This window comes from Scyliorhinus canicula, chromosome 2 (assembly GCF_902713615.1).
Source record: "Scyliorhinus canicula chromosome 2, sScyCan1.1, whole genome shotgun sequence".
Lineage (NCBI taxonomy): Eukaryota > Metazoa > Chordata > Chondrichthyes > Carcharhiniformes > Scyliorhinidae > Scyliorhinus > Scyliorhinus canicula.
The window spans coordinates 59,036,416-59,056,635 of record NC_052147.1 but is presented as its reverse complement, the minus strand read 5'-3'; the positions used below and the strand labels follow the sequence as shown (position 1 = coordinate 59,056,635).

The window sequence follows — 20,220 nt, the reverse complement described above, 5'->3', positions numbered from 1 at the left end:
TTCTTTTTTGAAGAGACAGACAGATTTCTGATTAATTACTAGAATCCAAGGATATTTTTTCTCCAAACACAAGGATCTCAGTCATACACGTAAATGAGGAAAGGTAACAAAATGCAGAGCTTGTTCAAAAGAAAAAATACAACTTCAATCATCAAATGACACTAAAATTAGCATTTTACATCAGTTCAGGTAATGAGGAATTATCAACATACCTGTGCTTCTAGCTGTACTTCTGTAAGTGCCATCATTTCTTCATATGTTAGCTGTGAGAAGAGAGCTGCATATTTATGCAGACGCAAACTTTTTAGCCAAGCGGGAACATCTGTAATTAAAATGTTATCAGCTTTACTGGAGTTTAATATCTACATTTTGTACTAACAATGTATTCATCATCTTTCTTAATTATAAAGGATACTTTTCAAATTTTACAATATATTAAGAACTTTCTATTATAAGCAGTCAATATGATGCTACACAAGGACCTTACCAATCCACCTGCTGCTCGCTTCCCAGCATGACAGTCTGCATGACTAAAATCACCATGTCAAGAAATAACAATGGAGACCCTATGGCAGTAGCACTGGAACCAACACACAACCATTAAAAAACACTTTCCAATCACATACCACAGCTCGCCCACCCAGCTTCAAACTGCCATGACAAAATTGGCCACTCCTCAACTGTTGTCGCACCTGGACTTCAACTGTGGTGCACCCTAATCAATGACTCACATCACTGAAACCTGTCTCTTCATAAAATTCAGCGGAAGACTCATAGCCACCGATGAAACTATTGCCTAGGCAATAACTGTACATGTTAAAAAAGAAAATGATCTTATTCACAAACATTTAAGCACTAGAGCTACCAAATCCACTTTGTGTACTATGTCACTTGCTAAATTACCTCTGAGTCATCAGCAGATTGTCCAGACCAGCTGCATAAATGGACAACCAATATCAGGTGAGCTGACCCAACTCATCTGATGTCAAATATTTTCTAAATTTAGCACAGTGTGTGTCATTTTGCATAGCATGTTCCAATCTTTGCTGAGGGGAAAATAATATTTAGTTGAACAGCCTTTCATTAAAGGCAAGCTTATATCTCAGACGATAAACAATAATATATAAATTTCACGCCACATTTGTGGACATACAAATGCTTAATTACAGTAATTAAAAACTGTTTGGAACTCCAACCATAGAATTTTTAAAAATCTTGAATAGTGAAGTGCAAGTTTAAACATTTCCATGTAAAAAGAATAGTATTTTTTTTTATATTGTGATAAATGTAAGCAATGGTCAAATTTTTTGCAGTAGTGTTATTAAAATTTTGGTTCAAATGCATACAGAAAATATGACTCCTAGAGCTGTGATTAATGGGTCTTAAAAGTGAGATATCATTAATTTGCAGGTGGTGTTCTGTTAATAGATCTCGAGAACCTTTTACTTGTTTACAGATAGCTAGTAAATGGGGCATTGTTTACATTTGAAGGAACCCTGGGGTATAGATAATTTGAGGGGTAGTGTGTTTGGTCTTGGTTAAACAAGTCAAGGGACATCCTATAAGAGACAAAGAAATGCCTTTATGCTTTGGGTACAGATGATTTAGTTAATGGGAGGAGCCAGGTCTGTCTGAAGAGGTCAGTAGGTCCTCGAACTTCATATGAACAGAGATATTGCAGTTTGGGCTGGAAATGTTCGCTGTCCAAAGGTTTGTGCACAGAGAAAAGTAAGTAGAAACCGGGTTGTTAACGATGAGTGGTATTCGACATATATTAGTTTGCGTAACTGGAACACAGTGAGAGGTTTAGGAAGTTACAGTTTTTCTTCTTTTACTTCAGAACTGTTGTAACTTTTACTAATAAAGCTTTTTCTTTCTTGCTAAAGTCGTTAATTCAGTGTTTAAATTAAAGTATTTTTAAAACATAAAAGATGCCCATGGGCCAGTGTAATAACATTTCCTCAACAGTTTTGCAAATTCTAAATAGTTCAGATCTCATCCGGGATCTTAACAAAATTGTGATAATTTCATTATTCACATATTGAGAATAAACAGACCATCAAATCAGAGTACAATCTAGTAGAAGATCTGCCTCCTAATCATATGGTCCCATAATTGGACCTCAGGACACTACTTCATAAGAACATAAGAAATAGGAGCAGGAACATGCCATTCATAAATTTATCTATCATAAATACATGCAAATTCTGCTTGCTCGATTAAAAGATTTTGATACTTTTTCAATGACAGATGTCTGGCTGCCTGACATATAGTTCCCAATTGTCTCTCTTCCCCTTTTCATGAATAGAACCATTAAGTTTGTTCCTTCCAACCCTTGGGAACATTCTAGAATCTAAGAAATTCTGCATTAAAACCAATCTATCCAACATTTTATTTAACATGCCAGGGAATTGACCAAATTTTAGTCCCATTAATTTCTGTGGTACTGTTTCTTCACAATTTTCTTAAAATTCCTCACTTGGAATCCCACTATTTCCATAATTGTATTCTGCATGTTTTCTATCATGAACACAGATACAAAGTATTTGTTTAATGTCTCTACAATGTCCTTATTCTCCATTATAATTTCCCCTGCCTGTCTTTAAATGACAGACATTTATATTCACTAATTTCTTCCTTTTTCTTCTCTTTCATCAATTTCCTGGTTATCCTTCGCTGAACTGTCCTCCAAATCCTCAGGCTTACTGCTCTTTTGGGCAGCTGGTTGCCTCTTTTTAATAATAATATAATAATTTTTATTAGTTCACAAGTAGGCTTACATTAACACTGCAATGAAGTTCTTGTGAAAATCCCGTAGTCGTCATACACAACCTGTTCGGGTACACCGAGGGAGAATTCAGAATGTTCAATTCTGTTCAACCTAAAAGCACGTCTTTTGGGACATGTGGGACGAAACCGGAGCACCTGGAGGAAACCCACACAGATACGGGGAGAACGTGCACACTCTGCACAGACAGTGACCCAAATTGGAAATTGAACCCGGGTACCTGGCGCTGTGAAGAAAGTGCTAATCACTGCGCTACCGTGCCTAATACTATCACTAACTTACTTTGTTAATCATACTTGGACCACTTTTTCTGTGGGTTTTTTCCTTATTCCATCACTCAGATCTGTTGACCACTATTAAAAATAAAACGGGGGGGGGGGGGGGGGGATCAGATGGCATGAGCACAGGGACTACACTTTTCCTCCTCTTTTTAAAAAAAAAACATTTTTATTCAAGGCTCTTCAACGAAAATATAAATATACAAAATATCAAAAGAACAACCAAAAAGCATCAGAAGAACATCACATCAATCCAACAAACAACCCCAACACCAAATCCCAACCATGTCCCGCCTTCCCCATTTTAACCCCCTCACTGACCCCTCAATTATCCTTGAAGAAATCAATGAACGGCTTCCACCTCAAGTGAACCCTTCAAACAACCCTTGCAGAGCGAACTTGATCTCTAACTGCAGGAATTCTACCTAGTCGCACACTCACATCCCTGTCTTTGGTGGCTCCGAATCCCTGCAGCATAATAAAATCAGACTCTGGTGTATCAGAGAAGCAAAGGCCAATACATTTGCGCGCACACACGCGCCACCCCTGCACTCCCGGGCTTTCCGACACAACAAATCTCACCACCTCCGGACTCGGGGACACCCTCACTCCCAGAACCTCAGACATAACATCTGAGAACCCCTGTCAGAACTCACTCAATCTTGGACACGCCCAAAACATGTGGATGTGATTCGCGGGGGACCCCACGCACCGCCCAGACCTATCCTCCACCCAGCAAAAAGGCTGCTCATCCTCACCACCGTCATGTGGGCCCTATGCACCACTTCAACTGGATGAGGCTTAACCTCGCACACGAGGGCGCGTTCACCTTCCACAAAGCCTCAGCCCATGTCTTGGCCCCCACCTCCTCTCCCATTCGCGCTCAACATCCTCCACCAGGGCACCCTCACATTCCATCAGTTTCTTGTAACTATCCAACACCTTCCCCTCCCCCATTTCCTCCTTTGACAGAAGCTCATTTTGTTGCACCGGAGGTGGCAACCCTGGGAAAGACGGCATCTCGCTCCTCACAAAATCCCAAATCTGCAGGTACCTAAACTCATTCTCCTTAGGAACTCAAACAATTTCCCCAACTGCTCTAGCCCTGCAAATTTGCACCCTATTAACAAGTCCCTGAAGTACTCAATCCCCACCTGCCACCACTCCCGGAACCTTGTATCCAATCCCACTGGCACAAACCTATGGTAATCACAAATAGGTACCCACAATGACATACTCTCTAACCCCAAGTGCTGCCTACACTGCCCAATACCCTCAAGGCAGAACCACCATTGGACTAATGGAATATCTGGCCTGTGAGAACGGCAGAAGCTTCAACAATAAAGCCCTCAAGCTTATTCCACTGCACAATGCAGTCTCCACCCATGCCCAAACCAACCTTTCCTCCACGGCCCATTTCCTCACCATCACAATGTTTGCAGCCCAATAATAATTTAGCAACGCCAGCCCCATCCCCGCAGGGTCTTTCCCACCCACACAAACGCCAAAATTAACCCATTAACTTTCCTGAAAATCTACTTCGGGACAAAGATGGGGAAGTTCTGAAACATGACCAGAAATCTAGGCAGCACCGTCATTTTACGGTCTGCATCCGCCATACCAGCGACAGCGGCAAAACATCCCACCTCCTAATTCAACATACTAGTTTTACTTTATTTGAATTGCTTAATATGAATTGGTTGATAATGAATTTCTTACATGCCAATAAGAGTGAAACTGTAGTTGTACTTATGATCATCAGTACTGAAATGTGAAACAGTTTGGTCACAGAAAACAAGAGCAAGTTACTATTTTTCCTGCGCATCTTATGTCAAACATTATTTCACTGATGGCTTGACAACTTAGTTCAATTGTAGGAAGCTTGCAAAAGTAACTTGGAATGACTAGGATTTTTCATGCTTCATCCTCTGCCCCAGATAAACATCACAGGTGGGAAGTACATATTTTATCAGATACATCAGAATATATTGACACTCAACTGGTGGTTATTACTTGTGTAGGAAAATTAATATTCTACTAATTATAGTTTAAAAAGTCATTTTCATATTTTAAAACCCTTTTATTGACATTATTTCACTGGGGATTCCAACTGAGATTTATCCAGCAATATTACTGTAAATATTATGGAGCTCACTGATATTGGTACAGCTACCTTCAGATTAATGTTTTCCAAACATAAACCGTGGTAGATGATAGCAAAATTATTAAGCAGCGCTTGGGAAAAGAGTTTAATTTACGTAACAAAACAAAATCTGAAATCCAAATTCACCTTTAAAATGCACAGAAGACTATGTGCAATATACTATGAACATTAAATGTAGTTACTTGAAGCACACTTGAAACAACAAAATAAACAGCTTCCATTGAATTTACCTCTACTTGCCTACTCCTAGGACCTGACTGCAAATATTAGAATGGAAAGGTGTGGGTGAGTTGTCAAGTTCCCACATTGATTGGTCTGTATCCACATGCAGCAACCCTGGACAACATTCAGGCTTGGGCTACCAAAAGAGAAAATGCTGAATATCTCAGCAGGTCTAGCAGCATCTGTAGGGAGAGAAAACAGCTAACGTTTCGAGTCCAGATGACCCTTTGTCAAAGCTTGGGCTGACAAGTGGCAACAATGATATCAAACGAGAGAATCTAACCAACTCCCCTTACCATTCAGTGGCATTACCAATGCTGAATCCCCCACCATCAACATCCTGAGTGTTACATTGACCCGAAACTGAACTGGACCAACCATGTAAATACCGTGACTACAAGGGCAGTTTAGAGGCTGGGAATTCTGGACCAACCATATAAATACCGTGTATACTGTGGCTACAAGGGCAGTTTAGAGGCTGGGAATTCTGCAGGGAGTAACTCTCCTCCCGACTCCCTGGAGCCTGTCCACCATCTACAAGGCACAAGTTAGGGGTGTGATGAAATCCTCTCCACTGCCTGGGAAAGTGCAGCTCAAGAAGTTCAACATCATCCAGGTCAAAGCAGCTTACTTGACCTATCACCTTAAACATTCACTCCCTCCACCACTGATTCACAGTGGCAGTGTCGCACATAAAATGCACGAACCAAGCCTCTTTTGACCAACACAGTCCAAACTTGCGACCTCTTGTCACCTAGAAGGACAACAGATGCGTGGGAACACGTCACTTGAAAGTTCCCCTCCAAACCTTCCTAACTTGTAACAATGGCGCCATTCCTTCACTATCGCTCGATCAAAATCCGTGAACTTCCTTCCCAACAGCTCCGTTGATGTTCCAGTACCAGGTGGATTGCAGCAATTCAAGATGATGTCTCATCACCACCTTTTCAAGGTTGGCAGCAAATTAGGGTTGGCAGCACATGCTGGCTTTGTCAGTGACACCCACATCTCATTAAAGAATTTTTAAAAATTTGTCTGGAAAATACCTCACTTTGTGTTTGCGCAATATGAAAGAGGTCTTGTGCAATTAAATATGTAGGGGACTCCTCTTCCTCAAGAAACCCATTCTCTATCTTTATTGCTGATAGTTTGAGAATCTAATAGATCAATTAGTCAAAACTAATTAATTTGAAAAATAGTAAAGGTCTAGAACTATTGGTCAGCGACAGAGCATAAATAAACCCCACAGGCCATTTTGAAACTCCGGCTTTAACATTTTACACTGGAGCCTCGGGACCTTCCTTTCCTGGCTTCAGCTTAAAGCCAGCAAGAGTGAATTTGGTAGCCTCGAAGCAAGGCAATTCCAACATCACGTCCCCTTCCACGTCAAAAACAGAATTCATGCCTCTTGAGATCTGCCATCAGTCAGTGAATTTCACTGCTTTTAAATGTACCGATTAACTCATTTTAAACCACCATCAATCCAGTCATTTTCAACTCTGCTCATCCCCTCCTTATAATGTTCACCTGCCACTTGAAATTGCTCACCCCCCCCTCCCCCCACTCAACACAGCTCCACCTCCCTCCTGCACCCCAGACATCGTTCACCCCTTGCCCATCTACGAGGGAGGGGGTGGAAAGTGTGTGCTGAAGAGGCGAGGAGGCTTTGTGGAGGTGGAAATGGGGCGAGTAGTGCCAGGTGGAGCAACAGCAGTGCTGTGAAAGGGAGTTGGGGAAAAGAGGTGGCAAGCAGTGCTTTGGGGGAGGGGAGGGGGGGGGGGGGGGGGGGTGTGAGCAGTGCTAGGAACGGGTTGGGCAGTATTGGTGGGTTGGAGTGAGCAGTATCAGGTGTGGAGTATTTTGGGACTTCCTGATTTTAGGGCTGCACACCTCTATGGCCTAGGCAGTGCAACTTAGAGACTTTGTCTCAAATTGAATTTTTGTCTAACGTTAATACTTCCACTCTTTTGGAATTTGTACACAGCTTAAACTGCGATCCGAAGTTCAATCAAACAGCAATAGTTGTGAGTGTGAACAACAAGAGTCCACTTTTACCAATGACTCATTTTTCAGGTATGTTGCACTTTAAAAATACACCAACTCTACTCCCATTTTAGATGGTTGAACACTAAAGTGTTAACCTGCTCTTTTTCCTCATAAATGCTAGTCGACCTTTTGTGTACTTTCAGCATCAAGTTTTTTTTCCAGACTTCCAGCATTTTGGATTAATTACACCCACGTTTTCTATCCTCTGAGTGGGCCACATAATCTTGCTCACTTGTTACACCATTCAATTAGATCATGGCGGATCTGTATTTGGCTTAGTTTAGTAGCCCACATATTCTTGCCTAAGAAACATCTTCCAATCTAATCTTGAATTCACAGCTTCCACAAATCTTTGGGAGAGTTCCAGATTTCTCTTCCTGACATCACCCCTAACAGGCTCGCTCTGATATTACGGTTGAGGCCCATTCTTTTTGGATTCCAGTGCTAGAGGAAACAGTTTCCATCACACATTTAATTCTATCTTATATATTGCAGTTAAATCACCCCATGGTTTTCCATACTCATGGGAACACAAGCCCACTGGGTAGGCCCTTTTAGTCACAGCATCATTCTCACAAATTTGTGTTGTCCCCTTGCAAGGTCAACATATTATTTGGAGGTGTGATGTAATGAACACTGTGCTCTAAATGAGGTCAAAGCAGGGCTTTGCATCTCTTCAAATAATTTAAACTGAACAAGTCACCAATAAATAAATACATTTCAGTCCTGTCTGGTAAAATTGATTCTAGGCATTCAACACATTTAACATGCAAAATATCTCAAGGCATTTTATAGAGCTACAATAAATGAGACCAGAGGCAATATGGGGAGAGAGAGAGAGAGAGAGAGAGAAGAGAGAGAATGATTGAAGGCGTGGGCAAATCTATGTTGTTTCAGCAGATTTTTTTTAAGAAGGAGTGAAGTTTGGATACAGGCTTGCATTAATAAACAGTCACGACATGTTGCATTTAAAAAGGTCATTATCAGGTGCTTCACAGAAGCATAATAACTAAAACTGATGCTGAAGCAGATGTGAAACGACTAAAACTTAGTCAAAGAGATGGATTTAAAGTAGAGAAATATAGAGTTATGCGGATTCAGGGAGGCGAGAGTTAGATGAATGGAGGGAGCCAATTCCAATGTGCAGGACTTGTAGTTGAAGCCATTGAAGGAAAAAGCATATAAAGTGGCAAAGATTGCTGGGAGATTAGAGGACTGGGAAATCTTTAGGGGGCAACAGAATGCTACTAAAAAAGCTATAAAGAAGAGTAAGATAGAGTACGAGAGTAAACTTGCTCAGAATATAAAAACAGACAGTAAAAGTTTTTACAAATATATAAGACAAAAAAAAGTGGCCAAGGTAAATATTGGTCCTTTAGAGGATGAGAAGGGAGTTTTAATAATGGGAAATGAGGAAATGGCTGAGGAACTGAACAGGTTTTTTGGGTCGGTCTTCACAGTGGAAGACACAAATAACATGCCAGCGACTGATAGAAATGAGGCTATGACAGGTGAGGACCTTGAGAGGATTGTTATCACTAAGGAGGGAGTGATGGGCAAGCTAATGGGGCTAAAGGTAGACAAGTCTCCTGGCCCTGATGGAATGCATCCCAGAGTGCTAAAAGAGATGGCTAGGGAAATTGCAGATGCACTAGTGATAATTTACCGAAATTCACTAGACTCTGGGGTGGTCCCGGTGGATTGGAAATTAGCAAACGTGACGCCACTGTTTAAAAAAGGAGGTAGGCAGAAAGCAGGAAATTATAGGCCAGTGAGTTTAACTTCAGTAATAGGGAAGATGCTGGAATCTATCATCAAGGAAGAAATTGCGAGGCATCTGGATAGAAATTGTCCCATTGGGCAGACGCAGCATGGGTTCGTTAAAGGCAGGTCACGCCTAACTAATTTAGATGGATGTGGTATATCTGGATTTCCAGAAAGCCTTTGACAAGGTGCCACACAAAAGGTTGCTGCATAAGATAAAGATGCATGGCATTAAGGGTAAAGTAGTAGCATGGATAGAGGATTGGTTAATTAATAGAAAGCAAAGAGTTGGGATAAATGGGTGTTTCTCTGGTTGGCAATCAGTAGCTAGTGGTGTCCCTCAGGGATCCGTGTTGGGCCCACAATTGTTCACAATTTACATTGATGATTTGGAGTTGGGGACCAAGGGCAATGTGTCCAAGTTTGCAGATGACACTAAGATGAGTGGTAAAGCGAAAAGTGCAGAGGATACTGGAAGTCTGCAGAGGGATTTGGATAGGTTAAGTGAATGGGCTCGGATCTGGCAGATGGAATACAATGTTGACAAATGTGAGGTTATCCATTTTGGTAGGAATAACAGCAAACGGGATTATTATTTAAACGATAAAATATTAAAGCATGCCGCTGTTCAGAGAGACTTGGGTGTGCTAGTGCATGAGTCACAGAAGGTTGGTTTACAAGTGCAACAGGTGATTAAGAAGGCAAATGGAATTTTGTCCTTCATTGCTAGAGGGATGGAGTTTAAGACTAGGGAGGTTATGTTGCAATTGTATAAGGTGTTAGTGCGGCCACACCTGGAGTATTGTGTTCAGTTTTGGTCTCCTTACTTGAGAAAGGACGTACTGGCGCTGGAGGGTGTGCAGAGGAGATTCACTAGGTTAATCCCAGAGCTGAAGGGGTTGGATTATGAGGAGAGGTTGAGTAGACTGGGACTGTACTCGTTGGAATTTAGAAGGATGAGGGGGGGATCTTATAGAAACATTTAAAATTATGAAGGGAATAGATAGGATAGATGCGGGCAGGTTGTTTCCACTGGCGGGTGAAAGCAGAACTAGGGGGCATAGCCTCAAAATAAGGGGAAGATAGATTTAGGACTGAGTTTAGGAGGAACTTCATCACCCAAAGGGTTGTGGATCTATGGAATTCCTTGCCCAGTGAAGCAGTTGAGGCTCCTTCATTACATGTTTTTAAGGTAAAGATAGATAGTTTTTTGAAGAATAAAGGGATTAAGGGTTATGGTGTTCGGGCCGGAAAGTGGAGCTGAGTCCACAAAAGATCAGCCATGATCTAATTGAATGGCGGAGCAGGCTCGAGGGGCCAGATGGCCTACTCCTGCTCCTAGTTCTTATGTTCTTATGTTTGCCATTGGTGGGACAAAGATACACAAGAGGCCAAAGAGATTTTGGGGGACCGTAAAATTGCAGACTGTGTCACCATGAAGCAGCACTTAGATAAGACGACGAACCAAAATTGAATCCTGGAGGCCGAGACAACTATGCAGGGTGGAAAGAGAAACCTACTGAAGGTGGTTTAGGAGCAAATAGTTAAGAGTGGAACAAATGAGGGAAGTCACATGCAGATGGACAGAGAAGATATCTTGAATGTTATTTTTCAGTTATCCAGTTGATAAATCTGAAACCCAGAATCAGTCTCTACTTGAACAGATGTATTCCAGAGTGATCTTATGACCTCACTCTACTTGGGTCATTAAGCGTCTCTTTAGGTGTTCAGGTAACCATCTAAATCAATGCCAATCCTTATGTACGTAACCTCAATTGATACAATTAACACTGAAGGAGATATGTGGTCCATGAAAAATCAGACGGAGGTCGAGGGAAAAAAATGTTTTACACATGGAATGTCATAAGTGACACTGCGCAAGGTCAGCTCGGTGCTGCGACAAAGACGCAAATCAAATATTTAAATTTCTGTCCATTTCCAACATTAAGAGTTCAGTTACACTGGTGTCAACATATACAATATTTGCTGCTCACAAACAAACTTGTAGCTCATTATGAATTCAGTAACTCAATACATTTCAAAACAGTGTTATGGTAGTCTATATGTGCAAGCTGGAAGTCCTTCAAAAACTAAACTGGGCATATATTCTTGCTGGAATTAACATAAGAGGGCAAGAGTATTTTCTGATTTATGCAGTGTCTGCTTTATTGACCAAAATGATTGTATTGAGAAAAATACATTTCTTAAAAAGTACTACTCAAGACCAATGTTAACTAAGCTGTACGCCTGCAACCTGATAGTTAATGTGCTGGACACACGCAAACCATCCGTTTTAAGGGGCGGGATTCTCCGTGTGGCACGCCCCCGGGATTCTCCATCTCGCCAGCCGGCAATGGGGTTTCCCCCACGCCGTAGGTAAACCCCTGGGTGGTCGACACACCCCTGGGTTGCCACCACAATGGAGGACCCCGACAGCAAAGAATCCAGCCACACAAAAAACGTAAAGGTATCATACAGCAAAATGGATCAGCCACGGACTTCGCAAAAATATAGAGGGGGCATTGGTCAAGACTACTAAATGTCAATCATAACAAAAGAAGAATGTTTTCCTCCAAAGCCCAAAGTTTTCAAAATCAAATATATTTGGTATGTGGCATCAATTATTTTTGAGTAGAAAGTTGCTATTCCAGTGTAAAATGTTGCTACACCCAGCTTCAGAACAATAAAACTAGTTGGATTTATTCAAGTTCTGGTGAACCATTTTGATTTTAAACGACTAACATTCTAGTGTCTTTCAAAATTTCAGGCTATCTCAAAATATTTTGCAACAAATACCTTATACCTAACTCAATTTATGGACAGCAAGGTCTCAAAAGCTTCCGAAGAGTCATATTGGACTTGAATTGTAACTCTGTTTCACTCCCCACAAATGCTGCCAGACCTGCTGAGATTTTCCAACATTTTTATTTTAAATCTCACACGTAACAATATAATTAAGCTTTAAAACAGTGGAGTAATCTTGGTTGAGGAATAAATATTAAAGCGGACATCAGGGAGAACTCCAGATCTGCAGGTAGCTGAGACCTGGGTTTAACATCTAATCCAATCAGTGTGGTCAGTCTAGATTTTGTGCCTCTGAAATAGATAGGATTCCGTTTCAGATAACGTTGCAAGTTTTATATCAGCAAATTACTTCCCAAAAGTCTATGTTTTACAATTTTCACTTAGGAGGCTGGCCACAATGTATTTGAATGCAAAATGGCTTTCTGTTAATGAGAATTAAAAATGCAATAAAATTTTCTGTAAATATCATAAATCTAGCATCCTGTGGAAGATTAGTTTCATAGACTCAAGAGTTCAGAAAACTGAAGGAAAGAACAAAATATATAATCCAGTACAGTAAACTCCCACTGTTTGCAACCCCTTCTTTTGCACATCTGTTTATCTGTGCACATGTGTTAGTATACCCGATGCCCCAAATATTCACCCATCTTGCGATATTAGTGCCATAATATCTTCAGAAGTTGGAAATATTTCTATTCAGGTTCATTTTAAAATACCAGTTTATCATCTTCAAGGGATTACAAATGAAGGGAAAAGACATATACATGCCTATTTCCATCTGCAGATTACTTCACCCTAAATGCTACTGAAAAACTCATTCAAGCCTCTATGATTTTGAACTTCAACTTCTTTAAGCTTTCCTTTCTAGCCTCCTGAACTCCATCCCACAAACACCCACTCATCTAACATTCTGTCTGCCACATCCTATTCCACATCAAGTCCCACTCACAAATCACCATCATGTTGATGTCTATTGCATTTTTTTCTGTGCTATATTACTACACTATTTTGAATGCAAGACATGACTGTTAGTAATAATTTCACGGATAAGGGATTACAGTTCTATGGATAGACTGCAGATCCTGATATTGTTCTTTTCAGAGCAGAGAAGCCTGAAAAATGATTTGATAGAGGTATCCAAGCTCATAAGGATTTATAAAGAGAAACTGTTGGCAGTGGCACGGCTTTAAGGTTAAAGCAAAACACTGATGTTGGGGAGCTGAAATTAAAACAAAGTGCTGGAAAAACACAGCCAGTCTGGCAGCATCTGTGCAGTAACAGTTTTAAAGTTTTGAATCGAATATGACTTCTTCAGAATGGATCTGAAAGATTTAACATAATTGGCAAAAGAACCAGAGGTGTCATGAGGAAAAGCCATTTTTTAAACCCAATGTGGTTAGGATTTGGTATAGGATGGTGGATACATATTTATTATCTTTCAACGGGCAATTGAATAAGTACTTGAAGATTTCAAGGATATGGAGAAAGAGTGGGGGAGGGAAACAAGCTAGAAATTTGATGGATCAAATGCTCTTCTTCTGTGCTATACTATTCCATGATCTCATATCAGGGCACTGTCCTCTATTTAAATGAAGAGACTAATGTTAATGCTTGGTTGATTATGTTGTTAAAGATGCACTATTTGATTAAGAACTGAGAACACTGAACCATGGCCCTTTAAGGGGCAGGTCAATAGTTGGGAGGCAGAGGCCTGCAGTGCTGCTTATCTGTGAATAAGCCTACTGACAAGGAAGAAATCTGTGTCCTGCTTTGCACTTTTTAAATATGGCTTGGATCCATTTGACATGATTGCAGAGGATTGCCTAAGGATGAAGACTGGAAAATAGGAAGAAATATTATAGGCATAAGATTGTAATCAGATTTTTTTTTTTTTTTTAAAAGAATAGCTAAAACTAAGTGTAAAGTGTCAGGACATGATTTTCCACTGATGTTCTCCGAATCTTATGACTAATGGAAAAACAAAGTAGATAGATGGACGTGGGTTGCGTCCTTACTGAAGAGAAAACAAGATATGACCTTGGCACTGTCGCTTCCTAATTAAAGCAGGATCAGGTGCAAAGTATTTTCAGAGCAAGAGGCTTATCATTGGGCACTGAAGAAGATTTGACTCAAGTTTAAAAGAATGGTGATCTATTAGGTGCATACAAGGCATGGTCAGCCTTTGATCAATTTAGAAAGATGGATAATTAGTCCATGGAAGAATACATTATCGAATGTAAGAAATTGTATACAAGATTGCAGAAATTCTGAGCATGATTTAACGGCCGCGTTGCACTCGATGCGGGCAATAATCGGATGACAATCAAACCAGCTGCCCCTGGTGGCAGGTTCCAGATCCTGCCCCAAACGTGACCTGACCAATCTGCACCTCATTAGCAAGATGCAAGCCCAAACTAAAGGCATCCCGGGAACTAACCAGCTTCCCAGCGAGGGGTCATGCAGGTGCCATTTTAGCACTGGCCCACACAAACATGGACCAGGTGTAATGGCACCAGAGAGGGTTTCCCAGGAGGCGACACTGCCTGTAGGTGGGGTGTGTGTAAGACCCTCAATCTCACTTCGAGAGAGATCAAGGCACCCTTTCAAAATGATGGCTCGATTTCGAGATGCCGGTCTCACCAGAGTTCAACTCCTCACTGCTGATAAACTTTCCAAGTGCGGGCTAGATCGGGGGAAAAACCCTAGGACCAAACAAATGACTGTGTGGATCTCACCCAAAGAGCCGGCAGAAAACACCCCACCAAACCCACCCAAAAAGACACTTAGAAATTTCTCCATTAAATCGCACTCTCTATTTGGAAACTCCTGGTTCAGTGCTTACTTTCCCGTTGTATTCTGAGAAAGAGAGACACATTTGGAGCAGATATCGGAGGCTTAAAAACAATCCTCGGAAAAGTCATTTCCAGCGGCCTTCATGGCACAAATGGGACATTCGTTGTGTGCCACACAAGATGGGGATTCAATGCATATGATATTTGGACACTTCAGACCTGGGGTGCAGGTGTCAATACAACAGAGGAATCACAAACAAAAGAAATGAGGGCAGGGACTTTTTTGGCAAATCGGGCAGACAACAGAAATAGAGTAGTAATAACACAAGAATGAATCCCAGCAATGCGCAGGGAACTAACAGTTTCTTTTGAATGCGATTCAAAATATCATTATTCAGTAAATTGTCCAAACCAGATCAAGGCTTTTGAGGCAAAGCACAATATGGAAGGTTCAGAAGGGGAAGATGATGATATTGAATTGCATTGGTCACAAGAAACTTCAGTCCGATGAGCAGTGTACTAATTACATTCATTAATTCATGTTGTGTTGGACAATGTTTGCATGGATTACTTGAAATTGTATTTGGATTCATTCAGTATGTAGGACTGAATTACGGTCAAGGAATATGAAAGTGTTACTTGCTTCAGATTTTGGAATTACAACATGTTAAAGTCACTGAAAAGAGTGCCGATTCCATGTAGGATAGCGGAGGTAAGCTACTCTATTAGTACAAATGGAGTATGAAAAAAAGGATAAATGAAATTAGATAGGAAACAAGATAAAGCAATTTGAAAAGTAAGTAGATTTGCAAATTAGCCAACCAGAACAAAATTGCACCCCTCTACCAAATGTAGCATGTCTAATCAGAATATTAAAGTGTTAATGAGAACAAATGAGAGGAAAATGAGAAAGAAAAATACAATTAGTCTTAGACAATTTGCTCATTCTTCTTGTAACAAATTAACAATCCTACTAAATGATGCAGGCATAGTAGATGATGCATGCGCAAAGCATATTGAAAAGATTGTTTATTGAAAGGATTAGTGAAAAATATGATATGCTGAAAGTATTGGAGGAAACCATCACAGCCTCCCAATTAGCATGAGGATCCAATGAAGTATTAGCTATGGATTTAAAGGTGTGGGACAAGGATGGAAACATTTACATTTTAAATTTAATTGATACAGCAACAAGATTCCCTTTGTCTACAATAAGATAAGGTAAAGACAAAAGTGTGATTATGGATGGAATTATGAAAAAATTGAGGACAACCAGACTGGGGGTACCAGCTAAATTCCTAATTTGACAAATTTCCCCACCAATGTCAATGATGGATTTACAGACGTGTGTATGTATGAACATTGTAGTAATGAACACTACAACAAAATCCTTTCAGTAATGGAATTTGTGAAATAAATCATAGTGATTGATCAAATGCTCCCCAAGATCTTAAGTGACCAACCAAATTGTAAGCTAACATCTGCCCTGGCGTGATCGGACTATCTGAACAACCTGTTTTAAATGGTTGGGGGCGATAGTCTGAATCAGTTGGTCTATGGGAGTAATCCAAAAATACTTTGTTATGTGTGATCAATCTCAACCTTGGAGAAAACTACAATTAGCTCCATCTCTCCTGCACATTTGAATGCCCTACATGCAGGGAGAAAAGCATTTATAACGGCAGAAGTCTCAGAGAAAATTTAGTGAGTCGTATGCCATTGTATGAGACCAGAGATAAACTTTAATCCTGGGGATTTCGTTATACTGCAAAAAGGGGGGTCAAAAAGAATGAAACGGTCCAAGTGGTATGGTATGATGGGAAGTAATTATTACATTAACAATCACCAAGTTCTAGGGAAACTAATGGGGCTAAAAGACGATAAATTGCCCGACTTGATGGGTTGCATTCAAACGATATTAAAGGAAGCGACTACTATTATGAACTCAGACCGGGCCCCAACAATGGTTAGAATACTGGACCGAAACCCCAATATTTTAGTTTATTTTATTATTATGTGGAGTGATTGCATTAAAAAAAAGGACTTTGGTATTTCTAAAACAAAACTTTATGAATACAAACATTAAATTGTTAACTTCACACCTGATAAGAAAACCTCACAATTACCCCTTAACACGACTATATATTTCCCATTAAACAATAAGAAACACACCTTTCTTAATCCAATTTTACAATTAGCAGGGCATAGAATAATTCTTGCTTTATTAAACAGATTTGGCTCTGGTTGAAAAAAGGATCCTGCGGCAGGCTACTAGGGACACAAAGGCCAGAATACCGGCCTCTCCCGCCTCCTGCACTCCCGGCTCCGATGCCACCCCAAAAATAGCGAGCCCCCAGCCCGGATCCACCCTGGAACCAACCACGCTGGACAAGGTCACCGCCACCCCCTTCCAAAAACCCTCCAGCACCGGACAAGCCCAAAACGTATGGGCGAGATTCGCCGGGCTACCCGAACACCTCCCACATCTGTCCTCACCCCCAAAGAGCCGGCTCAGCCTGGTCCCAGTCATATGCGCCCTGTGCAGCACCTTTAGCTGAATTAAACTAAGCCGTGCGCAAGAAGAGGAAGAATTCACCCGCCCCAGGGCGTCTGCCCACGTCCCCTCGTCAATCGCCTCTCCCAGCTCCTCCTCCCACTTCGCTTTCAGCTCCTCCACCGAGGCCTTTTCTCCCTCTTGCATCACCTGATAAATTGCAGAAATCCTACCCTCACCAACCCACGTCCCCGAGAGCACCCTATCCTGAACCCCACTTGGAGGCAATAGCGGAGACTCTGCTGCCTAACAAACGCCTGAATCTGCATGTACCTAAAGGTATTCCCTGGGGGGAGACCCCACTTCCCCTCCAACTCCTCTAGGTCGCAAACTTCCCGTCGAGGAAGAGGTCCCCCATCTGCCTGATACCTGCCCTATGCCAGCTCAAAAACCCTCCATCTATCCTCCCTGGTACAAACCGGTGGTTCCCCTGTATCGGAGACCACACTGAGGCCTTCACCTCCCCCCTATGCCATCTCCACTGACCCCAGATTTTGAGGGTAGCTACCACTACTGGACTCGTAGAGTACCTTGCCGGGGGGAGTGGCAGCGGGGCCGTCACCAGTGCCTCCAAACGTGTGCCCACACAGGACGCTGCCTCCATCCTCTTCCATGCGGCTCCCTCCCCCTCCATCACCCACCTACGAATCATTGCCACATTCGCGGCCCAGTAATACCCACACAGGTTGGGCAACGCCAGCCAATTCACCTCCCTCCAAGAATACCCTCCTCATTCTCGAGGTCTGCGCCCACACGAACCCCAAAATGCTCTTATTAACCCTCCTAAAGAAAGCCTTCAGAACCATGATGGGTAAACACTGGAAGAGAAACAAAAACCTCGGGAGCACCGTCATCTAACCGACTGGACCCTGCCCACTAGGGAGAGTGGCAACACATCCCACCTCCTAAACTCCTTCTCCATCTGCTCCACCAGCCTCGTAAAGGTTAACTGATGCAGGGCCCCCCAGCTCCTGGCTATCTGGACTCCCAAATATCTGAAGCTCCCCTCTGCCGTCTTCAACGGAAGCTCTCCCATCTCTTTCTCCTGGTCCCCCATGTGCACCATAAACAATTCACTCTTCCCCACGTTGAGCTTATAGCCAGAGAAGTCACCGAACCCCCCCAGGATCCCTCTGGCATCCCCACCCCCCCGGATCCGCAATGTACAGCAGTAAATCGTCCGCGTACAACGACAGCCAGTGCTCACACAATCCCCCTCCAGTTCCTCGATTCCCTCAGTGCCATGGCCAGTGGTTCAATCGCTAACGCAAAGAGCAGCAAGTGGCACCCCTGCCTCGTCCCCCGGGACAGCTGAAAGTCCTCCGACCTCCTCCCATTCGTCACCACGCTCACCACCGGAGCACTGTACAGCAGCCTCGCCCAACTAATGAACTCCTCACCAAACCCAAATCTCCTCAACACCTCCCACAGGTAACTCCACTCCACCCTATCAAAAGCTTTCTCCGCATCCATCGATGCCACTATTTCAGCCTCCCCGTCCACCGCCGACATCATTATGACATTAAGAAGCCGCCGCACGTTGACATTCAGCTGCCTCCCCTTCACAAAACCAGTTTGGTCCTCGTGAATGACCTGCGGGACAACATCCTCCACCCTCCTGGCCAGTATTTTGGCCAGCAACTTCGCGTCCACGTTGAGGAGCGAGATCGGCCTGCAAGTCCCACACTGGAGGGGGTCCTTATCCCGCGTCAGAATCAGAGAAATTAGTGCTCTAGACATAGTCGGGGGCAAAGCACCCCCCTCCCTTACCTCATTCAGGGTCCTCACCAACAGTGGGCCCAGCAGGTCTGAGAACTTGTTCTAAAACTCCACCGAGAACCCGTCAGGCACCGGTGCCTTCCCTGGCTGCATACTCCCCAACGCCCCGCTCAGCTCCTCCAACTCGATTGGGGCCCCCAGACCCTCCACCTGCTCCTCCCCCACTCTCAGGAACTCCACCTTATCCAAAAAGCGGTCCATCCCACCCTCCTCCCCAGGGGGCACCGACCGGTACAGCTCCTCATAAAAGGACCTGAACACCCCATTAATGCCCCTTGCACTCCACACCAGATTCCCTCCTACCTCTCTAACTCCCCCTATCTCTCTTGCTGCCTCCCGCTTCCGGAGCTGGTGGGACAGCATCCGACTTGCCTTCTCCCCATACCCGTATACCACCCCCTGCGCCCTCCTCCACTGCGCCTCCGCCTTCCGGGTGGTCAATATGTCAAACTTGGAGACTACGACGCTTCCTCAAAAGCCCCTCTTCCAGGACATCCGCATACCTCCTGTCCACCCTTATCATTTCTTCCACCAACCTCTCCCTCTCAGCTTTCTCCCCCCTCTCCCCGTGTGCCTTGATAGATATCAGCTCCCCTCTAACCACCGTCTTCAACGCCTCCCAGACCTCCCCACATGCACCTCCCCATTAGCATTAGCTTCCAAATACCCCTCTATGCACCTATGGACCCTCCCACATACTTCCTCCTCCGACAAAAGCCCCACATCTAACCTCCACAGCAGGCATTGATCCTTCCCCTTCCCCAGCTCCAAGTCCACCGAATGCAGAGCGTGGTCTGATATGGCTCTCGCCGAGTACTCTGCCCCTACCACCCTCTGAATTAGCGCCCTGCTGAAGACAAAAAAGTCGATCTGGGAATAAGCCTCGTGGACATGGGAGAAAAATGAGAACTCCCTGCCTCAAAAACCTCCAAGGGTCCACCCCTCCCATCTGGTCCATGAACCCCCTCAGTGCTGTAGCCGCCGGCGGCCTCTTACCCGATCCATAGCCGGGTCCAGTGCTGTATCAA

General features: G+C 43.0%; 1 protein-coding gene across 5 annotated transcripts in view; it reads right to left on the bottom strand.

Moving 5' to 3' along the window:
• The window catches only part of samd4a (sterile alpha motif domain containing 4A), a 237,761-nt gene that overhangs the window by 107,929 nt on the left and 109,612 nt on the right, over positions 1-20,220 (bottom strand). For all 5 annotated transcript variants that reach the window (XM_038779283.1, XM_038779263.1, XM_038779301.1 and 2 more), the window contains one exon: positions 213-322. In XM_038779283.1, coding sequence (XP_038635211.1) covers positions 213-322 — 110 coding nt within the window. The remainder of the gene's footprint in view (positions 1-212; positions 323-20,220) is intronic.